Source organism: Manis javanica, chromosome 1, assembly GCF_040802235.1.
Source record: "Manis javanica isolate MJ-LG chromosome 1, MJ_LKY, whole genome shotgun sequence".
Lineage (NCBI taxonomy): Eukaryota > Metazoa > Chordata > Mammalia > Pholidota > Manidae > Manis > Manis javanica.
This window is the reverse complement of record NC_133156.1, coordinates 75,972,581-75,993,082: the sequence shown is the minus strand read 5'-3', so window position 1 is coordinate 75,993,082 and position 20,502 is coordinate 75,972,581. Positions and strand designations below refer to the sequence as shown.

The following is a 20,502-nucleotide window of genomic DNA, read 5'->3' as shown; positions in this document are numbered from 1 at the left end:
CGACAGGCACGCGCATTCCCCCCCAGTTCCACCCATCCTCCTCCCATAGGCTGCTGCCCCAAGCAGAGAATCAGGCTTCCAGCCAAGAGCTCTGAAGTAGGCCTCTGGTTGGTTTGTTTATTTTAAAGGGAGTAATTGTGATTCTATTTGTGAAGGCCCAGAGCAAACAGCACAGATCCGTGTTTTCTGAATCATCTGCCTCTTAGGTTGGAGAGCTGCCTTGAACAAAGCTCTTCCTTCAAAATGACAGACTGTGGGCTTCTACATTTCCTAGCACATTTATTTCTAAAGCACGGTCATGGAATCATTGAGAGGAAAAGAGTAGAGAGAGATGAGAGGACAAATATCTATTCATACTACTAGCTAGTGCAAACCAGACCAATTGTCCCAACAGCTGTTACAATGAGGCGTTTAAACGTCATTCTTCTGTGGTTTTATTTACTTAATAGTGGACTGTCCATGCTACCTGGTAGTGACATTTATCTTTTATGTAGATTTACTACCTCTTCAACTAAAAGGGCAAATCTCTGCTTGGCAGGAGCCTTGGGTCCCAAAATTCTTGAACAGATCCCTGTAGTGTAGCCCATAGTCAGCAAATGTTGACTGCTGAGGAGAATTATTAGAAGAGCTTCTGCTCCATATCATATCCTCTGGCAAAGGTATCTTGCTTCTCAGTGGTTCAGCCCCAAAGGAGAGTCTCAACATGAGGTTAAGAAACCAACCTCCAAGTAACAGAACCCAGTACTAACAGGAAACTCCAACTACTTAGGGTTCCAATAGTATGTTGGTCTCTTCAGTAAATGCTGCAAGCCACAACTGTTTTTATTTCTGGGCACATCTGTACTTCTTCCTAAGAGGCCAGCCTATAGCTCTTTACTCCTAAGAATCAATCCAGATCCCCCGCATCGTTCTGAGATAAATACACAAAGTCATGGCTGAAAATTCAGAGACTCAAGTTTTTCTTTTTCATTGGGCTAATGGGGCCATCTTATTTCATGAGAATTATTACTGAGTCTTTAATCAAAAAACTGCTAGCTGAGGGTTCTGGAGTCCATGTATGGGAAATCACGGATTTCCTTGCTTGAAGGTGAATGGACAATATGGGCTTTGTGTACATTTGTGTTTGTGAGAAAAATTCCACAATTTTCATCAGTTTCTGAAAAAGGGTCTATGATCCCCAAACAGAATGAGAATTAATGTTAAACTCCTTTGTTGTCTGAAGACTGTAGTGTTTATTTGGTTATGACTCCAGTAAAATGCTACATAAAGAACAGAAAAAGGAGACTACACTGCATTTTTTCATTATAGCAGATAAAAGAATATGTAGGTTCTTGACACTTTTTTGACTTGGGCATGACTTAAGTCAAGAGGGTTCTTACTAGATGCTATTTCCCACTCCAGACAGCAGTAAAGCATGGATGCTTCAGGCAGCCCATGTTGCCTGGGTGCTGGTCATCACAGTAGCTGGCTGTGGAGGTCAGAGTACAGATAGACAGGCCTGACTTGAGCAGAGTTTGGTACAGTTTCTGAGCACTCCTGCCAGACATGCTAGAATCTGTACCCTAAGCTCTCAGAGAATAGCAGGCAGGCTGTCTAATGCTGCCACTTCAGGTTTGATTGTTTGATAGGCTATAGTCTCAATGAGGAATTTTTATTTTCCTTCTCTTTTCCTACTATAACATTTTATGATAAACGTAATAGTGAGCTTCTATACACTTTAAGCTATTCTTCTTACTTAGACACTATAGCACATCTGTTTTACAAATTTAAATATTGGCTTTACCTAAAAATATAAAACTTAGCTTTTCCATCTTAGGAAAATGTAAAACTTAAATCTCCTTCATTATGCTTTAGGTCTGTTCCCCAAGCAGTCTTCCTAATCATCCCATTATTATGTTAACAAACAATGCAGACTTTCAGGTGTACATGTCCTTAAAGAATTCCTTTCCAAAGTTCTTCATATTTTTACCCATCTTAACCTCAGGAAGGAAACTGTAAGCTCATGAGAAATATCTTCTCATTAATTTACAGCTGTAACATATGAATCACTAGGCTTTATTTCCTCTTCATCTCTACCTAACCTCTGAAATGTGCATCTATGAGAAGGCCCTCATTTACCTTCTAATAGTGCTTGATAAAAAAGCAGCAGGAAGAATGAAATGGCATGTATTTCCAAGGGGAAAGATATTTTCATTCACTAGGTATGTCTATTTCTTATAAACATTCTTTAAATACAATAAATATCTTAGGAGAGAAAGGTAGCCCCAGCCAACTTCTCTCTTTACAAAACAACTCTACGAGTACAATGTGGTTCCATATAAAGCAGCAAATAAAAGTTATTCTTACACAAAAGGCATGAACTAAAGATGGTTCTCTTCATGACTTCACTGCTTGTTGAAGTCCAAAATCTCCCCATGGCCCACAGGGTCCCGCATAATCTGGTTCCTGCCAACTATTCCAGACAGATCCCGCCATACTTTCCCTCTTATTCACCAAATTCCAATTCTCCAGTCTTTCTCTAAGCACCATCTGCAGTGGTTTCCTCTTTCCAGAATGATCTGCCACATTCCTTCCTTACCCCTGTTCTCCCAATCTGGCTAACTCCTATTCATTCTTTGAATTGCATCCTAAATGTCACTTTTTTGCCTTTCCTCTTCCTGCATGATTAGGTTGGGAACTCTCACAATGTGTTCCTGTAGTTCTCTATACTCCTTTGAATCAGTTATCACAAATGTAATAGATAACGATTTGCACATTTTTTTAATTTAATGTAAGCTTCTCCTAATAGATCATAAGCTCTATGCAAACAGGAAGTGATCTGTCTTCCTTATCAAGGTGTTAATAAGATAACTTGTGTACCATAGGATAGACATTTCATAAATATGTGGAGAAAGGAGAGAGAAAGGAAGAGATATGAATTACCAAAATTGTTGGTATTGTATTAGAAGGAGATCTTCTAGCTACACATATACATCTGGGGCTGGCTCCTTATCTAGAACATTGAACCAAGTCTTTTCCCCATTCCAAGACATCTAGAAAATAGCTGCATAACAATGCTCATGAGTAGATGTGGCAGCTTTCGGTACTGAGGAAAGCCAGGTGCAATTAGACCCATGAGTTTGGATCCAGCCACTTAGGTATGAAATTCCAGCTCTGCCACTTACCAGCTGTGTGGCCTCGAGCAATGTCCTCCCCCTTTCTGAGCCTTCACTGATTCATCTATAAGACAAAACTAGAATTCTCACCCCTTTAGAGTTGTCACAATGAGTAAACGAAATAATGCCTGTGAAGCTCTTAAGACAGTGACTAGCATAAGACTAAGATTTCAGTGCTGTTATTTTTATTACCAATAAACATTAGAAGTTGTACCAAATTCAGAGTACATAGTACAGAATATAAAGGAATATACTACCAATCAGCACATTCACAGACAACTAGATGCTCAGAAAACAGTGTTTTCCTGTCCAGAAACATTAACAGCTAGACTAACTTCACAATATGTAGCTTTATTTTTCACAGGTGTTTAACAACATGATTAGAAGTCAAGATGCATATACAGAACGCATATGATGAATAATAATGAGCTCTCGGAACTGAACCTACAAATAAACAGATTAACCCACTCCCACTCACTGTACCTTTCTGGATTCTCCAGGGGGTCGTGGCACATCCTCCAGCTGTCCCTCCAAAACAATGGTGAGACTCAGACCTCTAAGCAAGGCTGGTATTGAAGGAATGCCAGACTCAACCGTGAACCACGGGTTTGGACACCAGTCATGGACTTGGCACAGGTGCACTGACAAGGCCTTACTAACTGGTGGAGCAGTGGGTCCCTGGAAAACATGTATCTGGCAGAAATCAGACATTTGTTACTCAAGCTCTGCCACTGACTAACTATGCACAGAACCAGGATGGCAGACAATTTACTTTGCCTAAGAGTTTCCCAGATATAAACTACAACTAGCATACCTCTCTGCCAAAATTGTTGTGAGGTTCTAAGTGAGATAATGTGTATAATGTATGTGTGTTTGAAATACTGTGTGCAGAATGTCTAGCAGATAGATCCATGTAATTTCTTCCTCTAATATCATGTCTTTCACAGGACAAGAAGGCATTAATGACAGAAATGAGATGAGGCTGTAGAATAGAGTAAATACAGAACTATAAGGGTGTTATACCTCATAACAGGTATCAATAAGAGAATCACTGTATCAATAACAGAAATGATGATGATGATCCAGTGGGTACCTGCTGAGGAAGAACTTTTTTAAGTAGGACTGACAGGCACCAGTTGCTAGCAGTATGTATCTAACAATCAGAGAGAGCATAGGGGGTGCCCAACAACAAAATCTTGTTACACTAAATCTATCTTTACCAAATTTACTTGTTATGAGATCACCTTCAGAAATCAGAAAGATGGGGAGGAAAGGGCAGAGGCAAAGAAGAGCTGTAATGCCACTTCTGAGGTCAGGAGGGAGAAAGGGTTTAAAACTTCATTCCAAACTTGTGCTTGGCCTTCTGTTTTTCCTAAGCTGGGCTTCTCAGGCAAAACCTACTCCACCCGGCTTCCTTGGTACGACTTAAGCACCAGACAATCTGGATCCAAATTATACTGACCTATCACTTGGGGCAAGTTACCTCCAGTGACTCAGTTCCTCATGTGGAAAATGCAAAGATAACCCTGCTTCAGAAATTGGTGAAGCAAACAAATGCACTGATACATATAAAGGACCTAGAATAGTGCCAATGCATCATAAATGCTCTGTATATTTAGCTATGAAGAATACCAGTTATAAAGTGTCATTTTAAAATGGCACAGGGGTGGAAGGCCCACAGTGTTAGTTGGCCTCAAGTCAGAAATGAGGTAATAAAATTGATCAAAGAGAGTCCACCTTGGGGTGGGCTGGGGAGGACCACAATCAATGTGTCCCACCTCACATAATACAACTTTGGAAGACAGAATGTGCATTGTCATTCAACAAAAATTAATTCAAAGACACAATAGTAGAGGCCAAGACTTTTACAATAGATACGACTCTAAAGCAGTTCATGGACACATGCAAAACTAGTTCACACAACAAATTTCTAGGACCACATACAAACAAAATGTGGCTGCTTGAAATTCACATTACACTTACACTCCTAGGATGAAAAAAATGTTTTAATATGAAATGGGCACTTGTAAATACACCACTCAAGATATAGTCCAGACATAATTTAGATGCATAAAGTAGCAAAATGTAGAAGAAATTCTTTTCAAGACAGCCATTGAGAATCACTAGCAACATTAACAGAAAACAGAACATTTTTTAAGAAGCTCACACACAAAGGCTCTGCCATCCCAGACCCACTTACTCCTAATTCCTAATTCAGTTTGTCTCCAACTGCCTTTTTAGAAAATTTCAAAAATGAGCCTCCTGTGATTATGAGAATACATCCTACAATCCTAGAAGTATCATTTTTTCTCTACCTAAAGGTGACCTCTGGCAATAAAGCTTGCCAAAATGTTTCCCCATTTTTTTTCTCCTTTTTTTTGGTATCATTAATCTACAATTACATGAGCAACATCATGGTTACTAGACTCCCCCCATCAAGTCCCCACCACATACCCCATTACAGTCACTGTCCATCAGCATAGTAAGATGCTAAAGAGTTACTACTTGTCTTCTCTGTGTTATCCACCCTTCCCATGCCTCCCCCTTGCATTATGTCTGCTAATCGTAATGCCCCTTTTTCCCCCTTCTCCCTCCCTTCCCACCCATCCTCCCTAGTCCCTTTCCCTTTGGGAGCTGTTAGTCCATTCTTGGGTTCTGTGAGTCTGCTGCTGTTTTGTTCCTTCAGTTTTTTCTTTGTTCTTATATGCCACAAATGAATGAAATCATTTGATACTTGTCTTTTTCCATCTGGCTTATTTCACTGAGCATAATACCCTCTAGCTCCTTCCATGTTGTTGCAAATGGTAGGATTTGTTTTCTTCTTATGGCTGAATAACAGTCCATTGTGTATACATACCACCTCTTCTTTACCTATTCATCTATTGATGGACCCTTAGGTTGCTTCCATTTCTTGGCTATTGTAAATAGTGCTGCGATAAACATAGGAGTGCATATGTCTTTTTCAAACTGGGCTGCTGCATTCTTAGGGTAAATTCCTAGGAGTGGAATGACTGGGTCAAATGGTATTTCTATTTTGAGCTTTTTGAGTAACCTCCATACTGCTTTCCACAATGGTTGAACTAATTTACATTCCCATCAGCAGTGTAGGAGGGTTCCCCTTTCTCCACATCCTTGCCAACATTTGTTGTTGTTTGTCTTTTGGATGGTGGCCATCCTAACTGGTGTGAGATAATATCTCACTGTGGTTTTAATTTGCATTTCTCTGATGATTAGTGATGTGGAGCATCTTTTCATGTGCCTATTGGCCATCTGAATTTCTTCTTTGGAGAAGTGTCTGTTCAGCTCCTCTGCCCATTTTTTTATTAGATTATTTGCTTTTTGTTTGTTGAGGTGCATAAACTCTTTATATATTTTGGATGTCAACCCTTTATCAGATATGTCATTTATGAATATATTCTCCCATACTGTAGGATGCCTTTTTATTCTACTGATGGTGTCCTTTGCTGTACAGAAGCTTTTCAGCTTGATATCGTTCCACTTGTTCATTTTTGCTTATGTTTCCCTTGCCCAGGGAGATATGTTCATGAAGAAGTTGCTCATGTTTATGTCCAAGAGATTTTTGCCTATATTTTTGTCTAAGAGTTTTATGGTTTCATGACTTACATTCAGGTTTTTTATCCATTTTGAATTTACTTTTGTGAATGGGGTTAGACAATGATCCAGTTTCATTCTCTTGCATGTAGCTGTCCAGTTTTGCCAACACCAGCTGTTGAAGAGGCTGTCATTTCCCCATTGTATATCCTTGGCTCCTCTATGGTATATTAATTGACCATACATGTTTGAGTTAATATCTAGACTCTCTATATTGTTCCACTGGTCTGTGGGTGTGTGCTTCCCCACTTTTTATCTGCAAGGACCACTTTGTAAGGGTAGGGCTAGGCCACGCTTGAAAATGCTGATGATAGATATCAGTTATTATGACACTGAGGTCTCAAAAGAATAAGGGAATAATTCAATGACCTCTCTTTCATGGTAGCTGAAAATAAGATGGATACTTTCAGAAGAATGATTATTCTACTGAAAGAAAGGCATTCCTTACACATTAGTTTAAGTTCAAAGCAAGAGTATTCATTCCCTTTGGAGAGAGCATACCCCACAGTAATCCACAAAAGCTGTCTTTTAATTTTTTCTTCTTGGGATGAGCTGGTTATTGTATAGCTACTCAGAGTAGATAAACATAAACCATTTGTAAAGATTATGTTCATAATGAAATTCAGTACTATCAGATTAAATTTATAAGTGGAAGTATATTAGAGTTCTTCTGCTGTCACTGACTCCAGGGGAAAGTATGAAGTGTGTGAAAGAACAGGTGTGTATAAACCATACCTGGTGAAGACATAACTGTGTGTGTGTGTGTGCACATGTGTATGGTACATGTCAAAGGAACACAAAATGTCAAGACATCATAGCAGCCAATTACTTAAACTTCACCATGAAAAAAAAAAAACTATAAAAGCCTCTAACTAAAAAAAATGTCTGACTTCCTTTTTTTGTTCTCCCTGCCCACATTCCCAGAAAGAAAGAGGAGTGAAATAGCTGAAAGGCAGACAGCAGGAGGGAGGGGAAGGAAGAGCCAAGCTCCAAATGATATGCCACCTGGACAGTCCCGTGACAGAGTGAGTAGACTAATGATGATCGTCCAAGACACACAAAGATCCTCTCATCACAAGTTCCATCTAGTTCTTCCTCACATTCTGGCATAATTCCAGGAAGAAAAGTTGAAGTCAGAGAACGTGAAATGTCTGCTAGAGAGGAACAGATAGAAGAACTTTACAGAGGTCCATCTTCCTTGGAAAGAGAGAGGGCAGGGGGCCTGGGAAACCATAAAGGTATGTCTCCCTCCCAACTCGGCGTGTTCCGCTAAGCCTCCCCTGATTCCCACAGAGAGGCTGGGAAGTCACAAAAGCTGCAGCCGGAGTCTGGAGTAAACAAATGCTGCCTCTCAGGCCAGAGGGAGCAGAGACAGGCTGAGGGGTGATGACCAAAACAGTCAGTTTCTTTATGTGACAGTCAGTTTCTTTATGTGAAACTACTGAGTTAAATTGGCATCTGTGCAAGGCTGAGAGAACTAGGTGACGTCACAGTCAGAGCTGGACCCTACTCCGTACCTTCACCTCCAGCCTCCTTTTAAAGGGAGAGGGAGAGGAAGGCAAAGAGACCAGAGGCAAACTGTGGCCCATGCCTGCTCTCAGCCAGGAGACAGCAGGGGGCGTGCTGGTCCAGGGCGGTCGACCACTGGGGAGAAAGAGGTTGGGCAGCAGCTCTGTAGCAACAGAGAGCTTGTCTCCACAATCTATCCCAATTTCAAGAGATATTTTGGAAAACACTTAAACTTCTAATTTGGTGTGGTGAAAAGCAACTATGAGAAATGCTGAATTTTTCTTTTATCGAAAGCTACTTTACATTTCAATGAAAGAATAGGAGTCAAATATGGCTTAAGGGTCTAGATAGAATATGGTTTCTATTTGGAAAGAATATCTATTTGTACATTCCAGGAACAGATCATTTGCTGTGCACAGGTCACCCTTCCATCTGAGAGGGCAAGCATATTCTAAAACGTGTGAAGCACAATGCCTTAAGAATAAAAATTTCTAATAGAGCCCATGGATTCTAAACCCTCCCATTACCACTCTTTCTCCAAACATTTAACCACACTGACATCAGGCACCATAAAAATTTGTGGAACAGGATTATATAGGAGGTTTTTTTACTTCATCTGATTTTTTAACTGACAAACATGTTCTTCACCTTTTCTTTTTCTCCATTAACACTCACTACCTTCAGTGCCTAATGTTGCAGAGAAAAGGAAATCTTAGTGTGGATAAAATGAGAGTTCCTGTGGCCAGGATTCTCACCTGGCCCTGGTTGGCTGGCTCCCCACACACGTGTGGTCAATATGTTGCTATTGACTCTATATAAAAGAGCTCTGCCCAGGGGTCTGTACAACACAGTGGCATGGCTGCAAGGCTGCTGGAGAGTAGAGACGAGGGTGGAGTGGTGGCAGCACGGAGGACAGAGGCCCAGAGGACAGCTATGCAGGTAGAGAGGCCCAGAGGCAGAGACTGGCTTGCTGCATGCAGACTCGCTCTGAGTGGATGGGATTTTAGCGATTGACCTGCCACTGTGGAAATAAAGTTGGGTATAACCCTTTCACCCCTAGAATGTTTTACTGTCATTTTCTTTGGTCACATTGAATCCATAGTGAACTTGCCTGGGGCTGAAACCCATGAGCAAGACACTTACTTTATTCAGGAAGAATCCAAAATAACTATAAAGAATATGAGCTGTTACAGTAAATAGGTGACAATCCAGCACTCAGGAGCCTGGTACCTTCAAACATTCTGCATAAATACAGATTCAAGACTCAGTCCTTCCTGACCCTTCCTCTCCTTCCCCAAGAAAAGGCTTTTCAATAAAAGCGTTTTTGAACAGAACCAGGAAAAAATCGAAGACATATTAAGTGAAGGGGAGAACATGCTGTGACGAATTCCTTCCACTCTCCCTTGCCCTGAAGGTTCAACCAAATCCCAGGTCCTTAAAATCTTCCCACTTTCCTATCCCCAAGGTCAGGTCACTGCCCACTGAGACAGCTATGGACCCACATGGTCTCCTGCCTTTGCTGCCGACTTCCCCTTTGAAGGCTCACTCAACCCTTTCTCCTCACTCAGTGCCTCCAGGGTTCCCCACTACTGCGCAGGAAGACTCAGCCTCACAGCCCGGCTACACCCTCTTTTCCTCTTTATTTCCCCGTACCCACTCCCCACACCCTCAACCTCAATTCTACTACTGACTCCCATTTTTTGAATGCCTGGTGCACTCATTCGCCTCTGTCTATGGCAGTATTCTCTCCCCTATCTCCCTGGGTCCAAATCCTAACCACACTTCAAAACAGGGCAGAGGCCAGCAGGTGGGAACACCCCAAGTCCCCACCACCAAACCTACTGCTCACATGTATCCACACTTGGAAGAAGGGCCGTTCTCACCACCACATCCCTTTGTCTCTGGGACCTGCCCCACCTGTGCCCTCAGGGAACCCACCCTATCTCTTACTCCCTTTTCTGTTTAAACTTGGACTGCTCCCTCTCCACAGGTGCCTCCTCATCAACCTGCTCAGGTGACATCCATTAAAAAAAAAACCTTCTAGTGACCCCACCCCCACACTGGCCTGGTTCTCCTACCACCCCTTTCTTTTATCCCCTGCATGGAGTCAACCTCTTGGCCACTCTCCCTGTCCCCACCTCCTCTTTCCACACGCTCCTCAGCACTGCATCCTGGCATCCATCCCACCATTCCTGATTGTGTTATTTTGTAAAATGTAAAACATCCCAGATAACATATGCCTAGATAGAGGAGAGGAGAAATCAGACATGAGCTCTTGAGTTCCAGGAGTTCAAACTGAGAGCTAAATTCAGCCCAGAAATAGATTTTATTTGGCCTGTAGTTTTCAAAAATTTTGAATAATTTGCCCAAAATTCAAGGATCTAGAGACTTTACACAAAAATCCAGATTGTGGGCTTCTATTATGGAATCCAGAAACTCTGACACCACCACTTCTTTCACTGCCTGACGACAAGGAGCTGAAGCTGAGAAGCAGCTGTCCCTTCATTTGGCTGAGGGCTCTCCAGTTCACCAGGGGCCCCATCAAACCCTCTTCTCATTTTCTTTACTTTGATGGCCCCTGTGGACTATGGAGTTTGAATCCCTGCTCCAGATCAATGCTGTCCAATAAAAATAAAAATGTGAGCCACATATATAATTTTAAATTACCTAGTAGCCATATTTTTAAAAACTGAAAACAGGTGACACTTTAATAATATAGTCTGTGTATCCCAAATGTCCAAATATTATTTCAGCATGCAAGCACCATAAAAAATTGGTAATGAGGTCTTCTTTCCCTTGTGCTAAGCCTTCAAAATCTGGTGTGCATTTTACACTTAGAGCTCACGTCAATTCAAACTAGCCACATTTCCAGTGCTCCACAGCCACATGAAGCTAGTGGCTGCCCTAAGAGGCAGCACAGCTCCAGACACTTAGTTACAAAAATCATTCTGCAAGCACAGGGAGAGAAAAAATTTTAAGAAGAAAGAAGAAAGCAGGAAGGACTAAGGAAAAAGGTGATGATGAATAGGCATGGTAAGAACTTTAAAAATAGGAGGGGAAAGAGGAGGGACACAGAGACAATGAACAATGCTCTGCCAGGAGATCATCTCTAGTCTGGTGCTCCAGGAGAAGAAACGCCCTTTTTGGCAAATGCAGTTGACTGGCAATGCAGATTTTTGGGAGGGAGGCTTTGGTGTTTTATAAATAGGTTCAGCATTAGATGGGTGATCACTATGAAAAACAATGTCTGAACCACAGATCACACAATGGGCACTCAAAAGGCAGTAGAATGGACCAGGCTAGTGAGGACGGGATTCTTGGTGAAGACTGGGACTTCAACCTAGTTCAAGGAGATTAACAAGACTGAAGAGAACAATCAGTGAAGCAGGCAGGAAAGTATCTTGAACTAAGATTCAAACAAAATTCAAGACTCAGAGATCATAAGTAAATAAGGATATGTCAGCTGGTACTAGGAATCCAGATGTAGGGGTACAATATCAGAGGCCAGACAGGAGACGGGTGCAAAAACGGATATCTGAAGTCAGGAGCCAGCACCAAGAAATGCATCCCTGAGACAGACTTCAAAAGTGGGAATCGCTTCTCCATCCTCCACACGAACACAATTTGGGAGCCGCTTAGTCCTCTCTTCACACCCGCAGACAAGAACCAGAATTAATGTTCAGGCTGGGAAAAGAGCAAGCCACCATCAGGGAGAAGAGGGGAATATTAAGTACATCTGCCAGGCTTAAATCGATTTGGAAACAAAAAGGCAAGAACATCCTTACATAACTACAAAGTGATTTGGAAACTTTTCCAAAGAACTTCTGAACAGCTCCAACCCATGCATTCATCCCTTCATTCAGCAACCATTTAAGTTTTCCAGCAAAAAAAACGTCCAAACAAAAAGTTTCAGATTTCAAAAAATTAATTTAAAATATTTTTCTACTTATCTAAAACATATGTCTGCTGTGATAAAGAGCTGTGAATTAACAAAAAATACATGGCCCTAACTTCTGAATCTGCAGATTTTATCAATGCCTACAGTGCTATCTAGACATACTACTTACTACTACTATTCATCAGTCTAGAGTTGGCAGATGTTCTGATAATCATCATAAGCAAAGAAATCACACTAGATGTTTGCTTGAGGTACAAAAGATATATTAACGTTTAATTTTGTGAAATCATCCCTCATTTCCAAATGATGCGGTAAAAGAAAAAAGGGGCAGTGCCCATCCTCTTTTCTGTGACTCTATTAATCCTATTTTATCCCTCAAAGTTTTCCATGATAATGTGCACACACTTGCCAAAAGCAAGATATCTTCATTATTGTGTGAAATTCTAATGTCACTAGTGTTGCCTTGGTTGATTTGAGGCTACTTGTGCCACCCCTGCAAGTAAAATAATTTACATCTTAAATTAAGTGAAAAGGACAAGCAATGTCCTCTGTTAACTTTTTTCATCCACCCACTTATTTGTAATGGTGGTCATGGCAAAACTCAAACATCCTGTTCAATAATAATAACTACACAGCAATTGTTACTGTTTATCAAGCTATGGTTTCAAGCCATTCTCATGCAACATCTCCTTGATAATGCCTCCATTTATACAAGATTCATAACTCTACTCAAATCTTCCAGATACACATATAGGACAGTAAAGCTTACAGGGAAATAATTGCACTCCAAAGTAAACCTGTCACTGTTTACTCCCTTTCTCTGGAATAATCTGCTGATCCCAGTACTTTTCAAGAATGTTCTCATACAGCCAGTTACACTTCACATGTCCTAAGATTTTACCCTTTTTCTCTCACTTTGAAAAAGCTACTAACATTGTTTTTAGGATTTAAGATTATTAGAATTTTTTAGTGGTTTTAGTCATTTTAGTTATGGATTCCATATTTTTAATTTGCCTCCTCCAAGATCAAATTATATTATTTGAAGTAATATTAAAGACACCTGAAAAACACATAGCAAAAATTAACTCCAATCACACATTTTAATAATATGTGAAAATACAGGCTTTCTCTAAAGGTAATGAAGCAAGAGACACTTCATAGAGACTTAATCTTAGAAAATATTTTCCTACTTTTTGTCTGGGTTTACAGACATGTTTTAAGAATTTTATCCCAATGAATGGATATTCCTTTTATTATGTTTTTTTTAATTGAGGTTCCTTACCATAAAATGTACAAATCTTAGTGTACAGCCTGATGAATTTTAACATATCCTCTTACTATGTTTTGAAACATTTTTATCATACCCGGAATAATTTACCCACTTTTTTTTCAAAAATAATTTTCTTCTCTAGGAGGGCAATTTTAGCAAAATGTATTTAAAAGAAAAGACAATAAAAGTTTAACATTTATAAACAATACCTGTTTTTATTAAAACACTAAGAAAATGAAAAATGTATTCATTCCTCACTATGTTAAAACACTGACTTTCTGATTCTAGCAAAATATAATTTTAGAACTCATCAAGACAGAATACATAAAATTGGCATACTTTTGATAGGCACACAAATTGAGAAAGCATCTTTCCCAACTGTGTTGCAGAAAATGAAATGCATCTGGTATGACAATATGGCCCAGCACGTGAACTATAATCAGTGGGAAAGAATGTGGTTTTTTTTCCAAAGCAGAACATTGTAAATAATGCAAATGCCTCAACAACAAGGCATTATTAAGCCTGTTGAAGTGTGTTTCAAAGGTATATTTGGCTAAACAAAGCATAATAGCAAAAGGGCTGGCAGGGGCATGGGGGATGGCATGGTTTGTTTGGTTTTAATCATTGTATAGCAGTGACTTCCAAATCTTTCCACAGCCATCCAAAGTGATTTTTTTGCTTTTGCTTAACATCTCCACCCAGTCAGAGTATGTACACATATGTTGTTGGGGCTTCATGCTCGGCTTGGGGATGGAGAGGTGGGGAGTGTGTTAGAGACCATGACTGATGCCAGGATCGAGCAGACAAGAAGAGAAAAATTGAGCAATTTGCCTTATTTTTGCAACCAATTTTCCTTCTTCCTTGAAAGTTATTTTTATCTAGGCAATTTGAGGATGTATTTAATGCTTTTATTGTCTTTTCTTTCATGTACATTACCCATTTGTGCTTGTGACCTCTAAATAAAACTGAAATCTGCCATGTGCTACACCCTCCCTCCCCAAGCCCAGGTATCTCCTGAGACCAGGCGCTGGGAGAGCAAGGAAAGATCTCTGAGATGTGCAAGAAGTGCGGTTCTGGGGGTGCTACAGAGCTAAGTATACTGCAGACGCTTAGAGAGTCCTCTTCTAGTTTCAGGTTCCAAATCTGTTTCTTACTCTTCCTCATTCACAGAGATGGGCCAGAGCCCAGCTCCTTTGAGTTGGGCGAAGAGGTTTTGAGAGGTCTGAGGAATCCTCTTTTCTGCGCTGGTGAGAGAGTGATGTTGAAAGCTGGATTTGTGACTCGTAGCAGAGAAAACTGTCCCTTCATGGGGAACAGGCTCCATGAGCAATAGATGCAGGGAGCCAGTGATGTTGCCTTTTCCTGGGACTGTGTCTGGCATCAAACAAGGCCCTCATGGTCAACTATGCTGCCTACATTCTACCTTTCACTTAGTCTCTGAAAGATGTTTTGGCTTTTCTAGTCCTGTGTCTTCACTGAAATGCTGATTCTTTATAATGAAAAGCTCCTTTATAGCCATAGATGTAGGATTAATAATGTCATTTTTAAATGTGATATAATGTTATGCAGCACACTGTAATAATGCAGAAAAGAGAAAAGAACAAATTAGCATAGCTAATCCATCAGAGAACTGATTCTAGGGTTGGGGGTAAAACTCCACAATGTATGTAAACTTGCAAGTTAATAAGACTAAAGTCTCTCAGAAACATAAGCTCTATATACTGTCAAAGGTAGCAGTACTAATGGAAAAAGATTCTGGAGAATGACTTGAGTACAAAACCTCTCTCTGTCATTTATTAAGCATGTGACCCTCAAAAGGTTATTTAATTTCTTTGGTTTTCTAATCCATAAAATGGCAACAAGAACGCCTATCATGTGTGGCTGCTGTGAGAATTAAACCATGTAAGCCTATATAGTGCCCAGTATATGATGAAGGCACACACAGTAATGTTAGTTTAGTATCTTCTCCAAAATAGATTTAAGTCTTTAGTATACAAAATTCATATAGCATATGAATAAATAGAAGTGTTTTATAAAAATAAAGATTGATAATGTCTGGAAACTTTTTGGTAGAAATGAACACAAAGATTAATTCAGAATTCTCTGCTTTTGCTGTGAAAACGTCTCATTTCAATGAACTACAAACTAATTTAGTAAGTTAGCATTCATAGTAATATATCGTTCAAAATACTTCATTATTGTTGCTTTATTATTATTGATAAAAATCAATAAAAACAAATATAAACAATACTCCAATTCCAAAATTCTAATACATTAAGATTATGTACACATGCAAAGTAAACACATTTTAAATATGTACTATTCATCTACACTGAATTTAAAACATCCCTTTAAGACTTTTTACCTTTTTACCTTACTTTCAGAACAAGAAGTTCAATTCTTTTTCAAAATGACAGGAAAGGTAGACTTATTTAGGATTTTTGTCAATATTATCTCTACCCGCTTTGCTGAGAATGATTAAAACCTTTTTCTAGGACATCACATTTTCGAAAACATCAGTAAGATCAGGTTATTGCAAGCAATAGTGTTTATTAAACCAAACACACTTGTATTCTGGTTTGTCTTCTGAAATTACACTAACAAATTAGCTAATGAACTAAAAAAAGTTTCAAATGAAAGCCCATTTATTCCCATACCTTACCGTTCAAAGCATGGCCCTGTTTTTTGTAGTTCAACCTTAAATAAAAATAAAATACATATGTCATTAACCTAACAATTAATGTGAGTCAAAATAATGAGGTATTTAAATACACTAAGATGTGTTGGAAGAAAAGAATTTTTTAGGTCCCTAGCAGAATGGAACTTCCAAAAGATTTTGCTGGACTAACACGATTTGATAACCATTTACAAAACAGAGCATCACCTCTACAAATCCGAGGGAGTAAAAGTAGCTGCTTAGCGGCGTATACCTTAAGGATCCTGCATTTTCACTTGACTCTTGCCTGACCAAGAGTCAACATGCTGTGTTATGCGGCACACGTTAAACGCAACTATTTCAGATGACTATTCCAACTTAGAAAAAGCCATAGAAACATACTTGTTTGACTAAACGCAGATGAGATGTTCACTCTGCCCACTTGTTAGGCAGTGATAACGCCCGCAGCCCAAAGTTTTAAGAGTGTGGGAAAATGTGCTGACTATATTGCTGGAAGGGTTTCCCCAAGACACACGTCAGTTTTGCCATTAGTTCACCTACCGCATTTCTATTCCTTCTTGAAAGTCATTTGTTTCAAATGATCCCTCTGCACCGTCCTACACGGTTGTAATTTAAGTTTGTCGGGTTTCTCTTTTGACAAGGTGAGACTTAGCTGGACAGTCGGTCTTTCTAGAACACCTCCAAAAAGTACCCACTTCATGTCTAACTATTCCTCTTCTATCTGGCTACTTCCACCTTCATTGGCAACTCATAAAGCTACCCAAACAGCTGTTGTCACAGTAGGTATTATTTCTGTCCAGAGTAAAGTCAGGAGCAAGTCAGAACTCTATTATTACTAAGCATGAGCGAGATGTTTTCTTTACACCGACTTACTTGGTAGCACACACACCCGCCCCGCAACTCCAGGGGGTCGCGATCGGCCACAGCTGGAGGCGTGGCCCGCGCACCCAGCCCGCGGCCGCCCGCGCTCCCGCCGTCACTCACCCGGCTGCTGCCACACTCCTCGCCCTCCTCCGGGGTCCGCGGCTCGGCGGGGCTCGGCGCGGGCTCCGCGGGAGGCGGCGGCGGCTCCAGCAGCTGCTCCAGGCGGGCGGTGCCCGGCAGGGAGGAGCTCTTCTGATGGCACAGGTGCGCCGCGGGGCTCCGACGCTGTGCACCCTCATCTCGGGCGCGGTCCCCCCTCGGGGGCGGTTGGGGCGAGGAGGACAGGGAGGATGAGGCGGAAGACGACGAGGGAGCCGAGTCCGGGGAGCGTCCGCCAGGAGGCGTCCCTCCTGCCGCTCCGGCGGCCGCCCCCTTTCCCGCGGGAAGCAAATGCTCGCGAATCCGGCGGCGCAGCCCGGACCCCTGCTCGGCTCTGCCCGCGCCGCCCGGCTCGAGAGGCTCCGGCGAGGAGCAGCACAGGTTGGGCTGGGAAGAGGAGAAGACGCGGTCCAGCACTTGCTTCTTTTTCATGAAGCCGCTCCACCTGCTGCCCGCGCCACCCACACCGGCCAGGGCGTCCCGCCTGCCCCGGGGGCGCGGCGGGGAGGGCGACGGGGTGTCCGCAGTGCGGCGCTCGGGGCCCCCCGTGCGCCCGCCCGCGCCGCCCTTGCTCTTGCCCACCCCCAGCTGCAGGTTCCTCCAGAGCCGGGCCTGGAAAGAGGAGGCCACCGCCGCTGGCTCGGGCGAGCCCGCCGCGGCAGCCCGGGGCTCCATCCACCACCCCCTGCTCCTCCTCTCCACGCCTCCTCCGCCGCCGCCGCCTCCTTCTCCTCCGCCCTCCCCGGCTGCGCCTCCTCCCGGAGCGCCGCGGTGGCGGCGGCGGCGGGAGCAGCAGCCGACGCCGGTAGTGCCCGGCGGCTTCAGGCCAGCTCGGGGTGAAGGTGCGGCCGCCGAGGCTCTCGGGCCGCGGGACTCCGGCGCTGCCTCTTCCCCCCGCACCTGCCGGGGCGGGCAGGCGCTGATACCGAGTCCCGGCCGCCGCGCCGGCAAAGTTTCGAGCTCCGAGCTCCGCGGCTCCAGTCCAGTGGGGTCCCCCAGGCCGCGCCCGGCTCCCTCTCCTCGCTGGTGCCGGGCTCGCGAAGCTACACGCACCCGGGCGTGCGCGTCCAGCTGCACCAGGGACCTCACGCGGCGCCCTCCGGACGGCACCTGTCAGCGGCAGGGGCGCCTGCCTCCGAACTGGGCGCGCGCGCGACTCACACAACAGGGCGGATCCGGCAGAAGGCACCCGGACCTGCCACCCCGCGGGAGCGCCCCGGGACCATCCTCCAGCTCCTAGTCGGGAGGGCGGGCGGGCGAGAGCCGGGTGGAGCTGGGTAGGGACCGGAGCCAGCTTGCTCCCCAGGGCCCGGCCACGGTTCCTCACGCTGCTCGATCTAGGCCCGCCGCTGCACGTGCCCGCCGGCAAGCGTCTGGGTCCGATGAAGTGCACTAGACTGGAGATTTTCGCCTCCGGTGGGTCCTGTGGGGCACTGAACATCCACTGGAGAGGTGAATCCGACCAAGTTCTAGGGGCTGAACACCGCGGCTCCCGCCGCGTTGCTGGCCCTCGGTCCAAAACAAGAGCTAGATCTCTTCTGTCTTGATTTCATCCCCATCCACCCCTCCTTGCTCTTTATGTGCACATGCAGTGGTAGTTTCTCTTATAATGAGGATATCGAGGTTTCCAGAGTCGGACAGTAAGGCCTGCCCTAAAGTTGCAGGGAGTTTATGGTGGACAAAGATGTGGAAGCTGCACGCTGCCTCTCACCCATTCCAAAGGCAGAGAATCTCACTCTTCATTCAAGAGCATTTTCTTTTGGTTACTTCATATGCGTCTTTGTCAGACAAATGGAAAATACTTTTTAACTCATTCAGACTTGCCTTCTCCCAGATTCTACTTATCCAAGGGTCTTCTTATTCTACTAAATGAGACTCTTGAAAGGCAGGTGACACACTGGCCCTCCACACCCCCAAATGTGGAAAACATGGAAGAATTTCCTGAGCTCTGGCACCATGCTGTCTGATTCCAATCCACCTAGCTGGCAGTATGCCCTGGAGGTGTTACCAACCTCTCTAAGCTTTGAATGTTTCTATTTTTCTATTTTACCCTTTTAACAAATACTTAAGCTGAACTATGTACCAGACATTATAAGCTCTGGGAATGCAGCTGTGAACGAGTCTACCAGGGGCTCACTCTATGGAACCCATCTTCCCCCCCCAACCCAAGAGTCAAGCAATAAACAAAATTTCTAATACTAAGAAGTCCTGTGGGAAAATAAAACAGTACATAACAGTGTGGCTGGAGGTAGGTTTGCCAGATAAACTTCAGGAAACCCAATTAAATTTGAATTTCAAAGAAACAATACCTTTGAGTAAATGTATGTCCCAAATATACAAGATGTACTAAAATAATATTTACATTGCTTCTCTGAAATTAAATTTTAATGGATGTTTTGTTTTTATTTGCTAAATCTAAAAACCTGAGAGTTTGGTGTTTTGGTTTTTTTTTTAACTTTATGTGTACAGAGAGAATCTGAGAAGCTAAAATTTGACTTGAGTCTTAATGAGGACAAAGCCAGCCATTGAAAGATCTGATTACAGCATTCTAGGCAGGTGGAACAGCAGGTGCAAAGGCCCTGAGGCAGGTGGCAGCTTGGCTAACTAAGCATGTTAAAGGACAGATGAAGACCCCTCCATATAGAGTGGGGCAAAGTGAATAGCAATGGTAAGAGATGGAATGGAAGACATGGGCAGGGGCTGGGGGTCATGGGTCCTGTAATTGTGGTAAGAGTTTGATGCTCCTGTAAGTGAAATGGGGAGTCATTACAGAACTTTTAAGCATGAGAATAATTTGACATGATTTACTCACAGGGCTGTTTTTTTCTTTTAAGGTATCATTGATATACACTTTTATGGAGGTTTCATATGAAAAACATTGTGGTTACTACATTCACCCATATTATCAAGTCCCCCCCATACCCCTTTGATGTCACTGTCCATCAGTGTAGTAAGATGCCACAGAGTCACTACTTGTCTTCTCTGCTACACTGTCTTCCCTGTGAGCCCCCTCACACACACACCATGTGTACCAATCATAATACCCCTCAATCTGCTTCTCCCTCCCTCCCCACCCACCCTCCCCCACCCCTCCCTTTTGCTAACAGCTAGTCCCTTCTTGGAGTCTGTGAGTCTGCTGCTGTTTTGTTCCTTCTGTTTTGCTTTGTTCTCAGGGCTGTTTTAAGGATTAAGTGAAAAAGGACTTAGCTCAGTGCCTGAGATTTTTCCACTGAGGCAATCGAGCTGAAAGTACCATGCCCATTAAAAATTACCTCAATATAGACCTGCTCTCTGATAGCCGAAAAAGAAACTGTGTTTCCCAGAAATCTTATTCTCTGTAATATAGGAAAAATATTTT

At 42.8% G+C, this 20,502-nt stretch overlaps 1 protein-coding gene across 23 annotated transcripts in view; it reads right to left on the bottom strand.

The window, feature by feature from the left end:
• MCTP1 (multiple C2 and transmembrane domain containing 1) overlaps positions 1 to 17,952 on the bottom strand; it is a 514,406-nt gene extending 496,454 nt beyond the window's left edge. For 10 of the 23 annotated variants that reach the window (XM_073233829.1, XM_073233854.1, XM_037012099.2 and 7 more), the window contains exon 1: positions 17,106 to 17,944. In XM_073233829.1, the coding sequence (XP_073089930.1) occupies positions 17,106 to 17,819 (714 nt within the window). In that variant the 5' untranslated portion in view covers positions 17,820 to 17,944. Of the gene's footprint in view, positions 1 to 17,105 lie in introns of all 23 variants that reach the window. The other 13 variants (XM_073233837.1, XM_037012104.2, XM_073233888.1 and 10 more) reach the window with 8 other exon arrangements.
• Positions 17,953 to 20,502: the final 2,550 nt, after the last annotated feature.